The sequence below is a fragment of the Monopterus albus genome, unplaced genomic scaffold (genome assembly GCF_001952655.1).
Source record: "Monopterus albus unplaced genomic scaffold, M_albus_1.0 scaffold238.1, whole genome shotgun sequence".
NCBI classification, from domain to species: domain Eukaryota; kingdom Metazoa; phylum Chordata; class Actinopteri; order Synbranchiformes; family Synbranchidae; genus Monopterus; species Monopterus albus.
Window position 1 is genome coordinate 118,115 of NW_018128118.1, and position 9,057 is coordinate 127,171.

Sequence of the window (9,057 nt, forward strand, 5' to 3'; positions counted from 1 at the left end):
AGAGTGTGAGAGAGGGGAGTGGAAGGGTATATGGGGGAGGAGTGGGGTAGTAAGAAGCAGGAGGTATAAGAGGTCAGGGAGACTGACACTTGAGTCTTCTCAGCTCAGTTTGGGGGGGGGCAGGGCAACACTCGGGTTGAGAAAATGATGTTCCTGCCTTCATAAAAGAACTGAGGAGGAGAAAAGAGAGGGAAGCTCACCCGCTCTCCCTCCTCCCAAGCCTTGCATCTCTTCTTCCACCTCCTCCTCCTCCTCTCCCCACTCAGTGTCACCTCTGGCCCCCTCCAACTCCCCACCCACACCGCGTTTCAAAGTGTGACCACATGAATGGCTTTATTGTTAATGGCTGAGAAAAAGGGGAAGGGGGGAGAGAGTAGAGTGGATGGCAAAAAGAGATGAGCGATAAAGTGATGGAGGAGAAAGCAGACGCTCGGAGACAGAGAGACTCTCTCAGAGCCAAATGTGGCCGAAAAGGGAAAACGTAATGCCACTCAGGGCTGTATCTGAATGGGATGATTTATTTATATGTGGTCACAGATGAACTCTGTAAACCTGTTTATAACTTCACCTTACTTCACTTTCCCTTCTCTGCTCTTCACCACTCCCTCATCTCAGCTAAGCTTCTCCACTAGAAGGGAGTTTCACAGCATTGTGGGATTCACAAAGCTCCACAAAGTCTTCTGGACCTTAAGTTGGAATTAATACATTTGTTTACAGGGAACAAACTGAGTATAAATGATTGTATATCAATGTAGTGGATGTTTGAATGTCCAGGTTCAGTGACGATTGTATCACCCACAGGAGGGGGAAGCCGTGGTCTGAGATAAATGGATGTTATCTTTTTTGCTTTACCACATGATTAGACTGGGGCAAAGTCTCCCTAACCCCTTCTGTTTACAGTCCGCCCACACGCTGTCATTTACTGAAACACACTAGGTTAACCTGGGTTAACTGAGGAAATCTGCCACCCTGTATACGTGTCAAACATGAGAAAATTGAGTTCTCTTGCAGGAAATGTGCTGGAGTTTGCCGTCATCTTTCCATCTCTTCTTGTTTTTCTCATTTGTCGTTATCTGTCTGATGCTCTATTTTAACATTTTTCTGAGAAGGGGTTTCCTTTTGTCTCTATGCTTGTTCACAACATTTCTTTGTTGCTACATGCCTTGCCTGACATGTTCAATATTTTCTTCCACTCCCCCCTCTCTCTCACACACATCACTGTCCTCCTTTTTCAAGCGCTGCACCTGCCCAGTGGCATTTTACCTTAACACTCGTACCATCCCCTTCCTCTCTCTTCTTTTCTCTGTGTGTGTGTGTGTTTGTGCTGCCATTCTGCAGTGCAGCTCGACTGTGACTCAGGGTACTCAGAGAATGCGTCATGCAGGAAGCAGAAGGTGCTTGTTTTTGTAAGTGTGTGTACATATGTGTGTCTATGTCAGTGGGTTTCAGTGTTCATGTTTAGGGAAAAACTAAACTTGTGTGTTTTGGATGTGGGTGGATGTATTTGGGCAAACCTTTTGTGTTTACCAGGAGGGCATTTGTTTTTTGAATAGATTTTTCTGTTTAGGCTTTGGTGCCGAAGCCTCAGGAACCAACATTATGTTTACAGTTCGTACTCTAAATATGGTGTAAGCGTATGTGTTCGCCTGTCGGAGGCCTGCAGGAAGGTGAATTATGTGTGTATGTGTGTGTGTGTGTGTGTGTGTGTGCAGTGCTAACTGACGCTGAGTACCAGCCTCTCCAGTCTAAGTACCACCTGATAACCCCCACAGGCCTATGAGTCCACCTAAGCTAAGGCTCCTCTGCCATTCATTTAGCTTTCTCAAGTTCCCCATTGGTGTCTGCCACCAGCAAAATGCACCAGCAGATAAAATGTGCATCTCAATTCCCAGCTGGTGTAAGGCAGTTAGCTCACAGTGCTAAGATGTAGAGGTTGTCTGCATGGCAAGGAAGAAAAATGTGGGCACAAAAGGTGATTTACAAAACCTCATTACCTGCTTGTAGAATCTCTAGTAATTAGTGCATAGCTACAGTATTGTATTTTATTATATAATGTTGCTTTTAGAAAACAAGTACAGTTTTATCCACCAGCATTAAAATATATACTAATATCACCTACCAACACTTTGCTTTATGCCTAAAATGTCTCTTTTAAGGAACACTAGTGGCTCTGTGAATGATGTTTTGTTGGTCGCTCATGCAGCACTTTAGTTTGACTTCATAACTAATAGCATCTTGTTTCTATAGGTAGCTATGTTAGCATGCTAACATGCTAAGCTAGGATGGTGAACATGTTAATAAAGGCCTTGCCGTTGTTAGAATGCTAATGTTAGCATTTAGCTCAAAGTACCACTGTGTCAAATTACAGCCCTGCATGGATGTTACCTTGTTGAACTGAATTTACGTCAATGGTTGTAAACTGTGGAACAAGTTCTGAGGATTGCAGGAGGAGAACACATGACCAGAAGGAAAAATGTAGAGCCAAAAGTTTAATGAATCTGATTCCAGTGGGAACCAGGCAGATATTATCTGAATAGCAAATTCAGGTTAGCAAAATGTATTCAGGCAGCAAAATTGAGCTGAACTCTCGCTTATGTTCACTGTCAATATTGTGGAAATATTTCGTGCCTTTTATGTCCACAAACTGATAGTTTGGGCAAAATTTGACTTGCATCTTTAAAGGGGCCTTCCAGCAATTTCACATATGACAACTAGTTTGCTTCCTATTGTTAGTGGTTTATGGTTTGTCTTCTGTGGCTCTGGAAGGAGACTTCTAAAGTCTGAGAATATTGCCTTGATTGATGTTTGTCATTGTCTCAGCATGTGCTGCCCAGTTTTTACAAAAAGCCTGTGTTATAAAACCTGGAGGAACTCTATGTGTGCGCATTCTGACAAATGCTATAAGGCTGCATTATGGGAAATGTAGGTCTACCTGGGAGTTTAACCCACACTAGAGGCTAGAGTTCAGCTATTCCAAGTCTACGACTTTATGAAAGTGCAGTATTAGAGTGTCACTTTTAGTAACCCATAACCGTATGTGAAAAGAAATGAAGTTATGAAATACTTGCAATAAAAACCAACTTGGCACCTACTTAATATCATAAATAATTCAACTAAATTGAAAGAAATTTGTCACTCTTTTGTGTATTTGTAGCTGAAAGGTACAAAAGAAAGTGTCATATGCTGCTAATGGAACATTAGGATTTGTTTTGCTTTTTCTTAACAGCGCAGTTGCACAACATAATTCTCGGTCGGTTCATGCTTTGTGATCCTGTATTTATTTTTAATGGTCACACAGTTGTCTGACAGTAGAACAGAGAGAATAATTAAGCATGTTTGATACTGTGACTCTCAAGTGCTCATGTGGATTTGTTGTTAACAGAAACAGCATCTGAGTTAGAGGTAACAGAAAATGGGCTTATTAACATCATTTGCTTCCTGCCACTTTCAAATCAAAGTGTCAGCTAATATTCTGTGACAATAACAGGAAATCCCTCAAAGCGCCGCCTCCTTTTTATTGTTTGCTATTATAAACTTTGTCACTGTCAGTAGGGGAATTTTCTGTATTTCCAACTAAGATAAAGTTGCTGTGGGTGTGTATGGACTGCTGTCTGTTTTCCCATGGTTAACCAAACATACTTGCATGGCACATTACGGTTCTCATAAGCCTGAGGAGCAAAGTTGATAACTCAATATTTGATCTTATCAATAAGAGATGTCCCTGTGTGGTGAGGGGAATGACAAGAGTCTGAGTCATTTGTTGAGTCTGTGCCCCTTTGACTACTGGGTTTCATGTCTGGACTCTGGAAGCTGTGCACACTACAATACGCCCAACACTCCATACTGCATCAATACTTATAGACTAGATTTGTTCCATTTGGGTTTGTGCTGATACACAAAATTAATCCAAGTCTTTATGTAAAATATTACCCCAGATCCTACTCCGGAAACCGGTTTAACAACATTAAGACTGTGTAATATCAAAGCTGTTCACTGAAAGCCATGGTAATATATAATGATAATGAACTCTACTTTTGTTAAATTTTATCAAACTGTTGAAATAGCAATGACTTGAGGCTGCAGGTTCCCCACAGGTGTCAGATTGCCAGTTAAACAAGCAAACTGCATATCATTCATATCAAAAGAGTATGACAGGCTGACATCAAGCCAGCTAATTAGCAAACTAATGAGCTGTACATACCTTGGCAGCTTCTTTCTGCTGTTCTGCAGTGATAGTTGTCTGGTTCTCTCTCTATAGATACGGCTCAGTTCCTGTTTCTAAATATAAGGACTTGCAAAGAAAAATAAGTTTAAAATGTTTTATATCGTTGCTTGCAGTACTTCACGATCTTTTCCTGGCACACATCCATATGTGCACATAATTGTTTTATATGCTTTTGTTTTGAATTCTATGTAGCCTTAAGTAAATTTTAGGCTTTTATTGTAATGGCAATATTTGTCCCGCTTCAACGCTTGAGTGCCTTCTGCATACTTGTGACTATTCAAGCATGTATTAGTCTTGAGATTTACAAGATTCTGATTGCTTGAAATTTCCCCGAACAGAAGGTAAATTCTGCAGGGAAGTTCACAAGAATGAAGCATAAAGTGATTTCATTTGACTTTAGTTTGGTGGTTATTGGTGACAAATTTCTCTCCTTTTTCCACCACCGCTTCATGGGGTCAGCAGCTCAGTGCGTGAGTTTGTGTGGTAAAAATGTATTCGTGCAGTTGACTGCACAGCAGTTTCTCTGTAAAGGCACCTGTTCCCAATAAAGAGGAGAAAATGAGAAAGAAGTAGGAGAAATAAAGAGATCTAAAGGGGCCCATCTGTTGCTCATACAGGTGGTTCTGAACTAGTTCATATTGATGTTGCATGAAGCAAAGGGCTTTAGTTAATGATTCTGTGTTTTTTCTCCCTTCTTTCTTATTTCTTGCCTCTCTCCAGGTTCAGGGACGACAAGGGTTATGTTCTGTACCCTCAGATCGGGGACCGGCTGGACCTCATCTGCCCTCCGCTGGACACCGCCCGGTCCACACCAGAGTACGAGTTCTACAAGCTCTATCTTGTGTCGGCGCGGGAACAGGCAGACCGCTGCGAGGTGACTGGGCCCCCCAACATCGTGCTCACCTGTGATGAGCCCACACGTGAACGGCGCTTCACCATCAAGTTCCAGGAGTTCTCGCCCAACCTCTGGGGCCACGAGTTCAAGAGTATGCATGACTACTACATCATTGGTGAGTCAAGGAGGCAGAATGAACATTAAGAGATTGGAGGATGGAGTGTGTGTGTGGGCGTGTGCGATGAGCTCTTTGCAGTGTGTGTGGGGGGGATGATGGGGGGGTTGTTATGATTGCATGGCTGGTCTCTGATTGTGCCTGAGTGTGTTTGTTTATTTCACTGATGATGGTTGGGCGGGTGTATTTAGAGTAATTAGGTTTGAGAACTGTGTGTGTGTGTGTGTGTGTGTGTGTGTGTGTGAGAGAGATCCGGTGCAGTACAGGACATACACTGCAAAAAAGTTTGTTTGTTTTTTTTTTCCCCCCAAATCAAACCTAGTCATAATTGTAGGTTATCTGACACATTAGTTTAAGTGTTACTTGTTTCACCTCTGTGGACTTACACATTTCAGTTGGCATCTTTCTTTCAAGCACCCTTTTATTTTTTTGCAGTGTGTCCCTGGACTTATCCTTCCTAGCCACTTGTGTGGGATTTTGTGTTTACTGAACACGGTTACGTTTGTGCTTCAGTTTTGTTTCTAAGAATGTGTGTGTCATTGCTTTGTCTTTGACCCGCTTGGCTGCATGTTTATTGTTACTGTCGGTTTTGCCGTGCCCGCAAACAGCAAAGCACAGTTTGTTTTAGCTTTCGTCGAAGGTTTGTTTGGAGTTGGACTGTGTGAACACCTGATGAGGTCATGAAGATGAGCCGGGCTGAGCATTTGTACCAGATGGAACAATCAAAATGTGAAGGTCACGTTAACCCAAAACCTGTGGGTTGGTTTTAAACACAGAACAGGAGGCAACACACAACTCTAGCAATGCACGCAGGACATGTGCATGTAAACACACACACTCTCGCATGTCCACAAGTTTCCAATACAAACACAAGCATTGTAAAAACACCTCAGGAGTGAGAGAGCAAGCAGAATAAACAGATAGATAGAGAGAGACCCTGTCTGATTCCCATAGCTCTCCTCCCACACACCTGTGAGCGCTATTCACTCAGGTGTCCAAATGCTTTTTTTATTTCTTTTCATCTGCAGGTGGGGGAAAAAAAAAAAAAACTAAAAATGAGCAAACAAGTAGAACCAGGTGGAGGAGGAACCCAGGACACACAGAGAGAGAGAGAGAGAGACAAAGGGAATGTAAGATCTCTTGAAGGCTGTGAAGTCCCTTGTGTTTGTTTGTGTTCTATATTTGCTTACCAGTGTCAGGGGCGCTTAGTTTTTGCTACATTGGTGTATCAAATACAGATTTTATAAAGATTCAGTAAACAAAATTTTACAAAACATTTTCCTTATAAAGTTGCAGTCCATGATGCACAATCCACATTTTTGAATGCACAATCCGCTCTTTATAAGTTAGAAAGGTGGCCAACATATGTTTAGTGTTGTTTATATTCAGACTTCAGACAACTAGAAGTACAGACATACTTTAAAATGCAACACAGCAAGTTTGAAGATAGATATGGTGCATCATTAAAACAATGCTACTATTTTATCATGACAAATGGACTCGCTGTCAAACTCTGGTACAAAATATTTCTTGACTTTTATGTGTTAAACCAACACGGACTGTCCCTGTTTGTTTTTATCTTGGACATCCCTAAAGTTACTCTCTCTCTTTCTTTTTGAAATGCAAATGAAATGCAGTATTTTACTTCCACAAATCTAAACAGGTGCAACAGGTAATAAAAACAAAAGAATTTCTGTTACATCAGTCCGACTGAGCACACACTTCTTTTTGAAGTGTAGATTGTATTTGCTGTGTTTTACTACAGGGTGGATGTATTGTACATATACACGCAAGTCTCGTATAACCAGCAACTTCCTCACTGTGTACTATTTGTTGGAGATTTAGACGCAGTTTTCCCTCCTCCAAGGAGTATCTGTGGGCTCCTATGCGCTCTGGTTGTACACCATCTGACTGGCACAGAATCGGAAATGTCAGTAATCAGGTCGATCGCGCTGAAAACCGGCCATTTCCAATCTCCGCCAATCGATCGGTGCATCTCTAAACACGATTGCACAGGACTATGTGTCAAACACACCCAGTCAACTATCGATTGTGCAAAAGCCAGTCCACATTTGAAAACGTCCATCAATAAACACATCTGCCTTAAACTTGAATTTCATAATCTTGAAGCAAAATGAATGCACTCATGAAACACTGCATGGCCAAAAACATGTAAGCACAAGGCCAAATGTGGTTTGCCCACATCTTTTTCTGTACTCCTACCTGGCAACCACAGGCTCCAGAGATAGAAACACCTTTATCTTCAAACACAGGCGAGACTGATCGATTGACAGCCCCAGCCCAATCAATGGCGGCAGCAACACAAGGTCACACACACACACACACACACACACACACACACACACACTGTCTCTCACACTCACACACAGTTTTACTCACACATTTGAAGAGACGGGAGTGGCTGATCGCAGAGAGCATTTGGTACTGATAACTTATTGATAACGTCATCAGATAGCTTGTGTATAGTGTGCTGTGTGTCTTTGATCATGTGTCCTTAATGGGGAATTGTGTCTCACCAGAGATTCTATGTACTTAATGAGGCTATGTAAGATGGTTAATAACTGTTAATCCTGCTGCCCATTTAGAGATGCTTATCTTACGTTAGCTTGTCTGCTAACAGGCCCTATAGGGTGGATATCGTGCATACTGAACACACTGTGGACTGGTTTGTCTATGCATTTGCTCACTGAAGGTGTATAGTATGTTTGTGCATGTGTATAAGGAGACCAGTGTATCAGCCTCAGGCAAATCTTGTTCTGATTACCTATAGTTTAGTGTAAATGAATTATCACATTGCAACCTAGGCACGTGTGGTAAGTGTATGCATGTTAGTGTGGACGGCTTGTCCTGTAGAAGAACAGGAGTAACCAAAGCAATGAAAATCAATTTTAAGTTTAAAGTTAAACCCATTCCAGATTACCATTAACTTGCTCGGAGCCCATGGGGTAATCCATTTCCTTTGCCGCTATGGTGCATAGTAAGTGATACTGATTTGGTTTTCGTCAAGGGGTCAGCAGATTATTTGAAAATCTTGCAAATAATCTGAAAAAAATCCAAAGTTTCCTTTGAGTTTTGCGCTCACTAATGCATCACAGATGCCAGTGGGCTGTGGTCAGATTACTCTAATCCCATTAAATGTAGCTCTTAAATTCTGCATCCTGGGGAGAGGAGAGGAAGACTGGGAAAATTGATTAGTTATACTCATTGATTGATGTTTTCATTCATAATATGAGGTCAGAGTTTGCGTAAACCCATTTCTGTGTCCCGCTCTGTCTCGCCCCTTCGGGTTTGTCTGTGGATGTCCCTCAGTCCCTCCGCCCTTTACTTTCTCCTCACCTCTTACATTATTCAAATGCTGCCACACACAGACATGCACAGGACACTGACCCCGACCACAGATCAAGCCTTTCACTGCTTTTAATGAAACTTTTGAAAACAGGCAGTAGGGCCTTGCATTACACACACACACTGCCTGAATGCCTGAATAATCACACACACACAAACATTCACAGAGTGCGATCTTGATGATGTCTTCTTAATGAGAACCACAGGAGGAAACCGTCTCCATGCAGCCGAGGAGAACAGAAGAGCTGTTGTTACTTCTGGTCCAGAATCAGTTGCTTTAAAGGGCTATTTCACCCAAATTACAAGACAAAACATAATTTCTCACTTGTTCCAAGAGGGGTCAACCTATGTACTTGCCCAGGTTCTGACATGTATTCATAACCGTGGGAAGTAGGAGTACTGGGGATGACAATTCCCCGTGCACTCCCACCCGAAAACGTGTCCCTGCAGTTACGG

At 42.1% G+C, this 9,057-nt stretch overlaps 1 protein-coding gene across 1 annotated transcript in view; it reads left to right on the forward strand.

Moving 5' to 3' along the window:
- Positions 1–9,057, forward strand: part of efnb3b (ephrin-B3b) — a 78,355-nt gene that overhangs the window by 31,978 nt on the left and 37,320 nt on the right. The window contains exon 2 of the mRNA XM_020620493.1: positions 4,946–5,235. Within this exon, the coding sequence (XP_020476149.1) occupies positions 4,946–5,235 (290 nt within the window). The remainder of the gene's footprint in view (positions 1–4,945; positions 5,236–9,057) is intronic.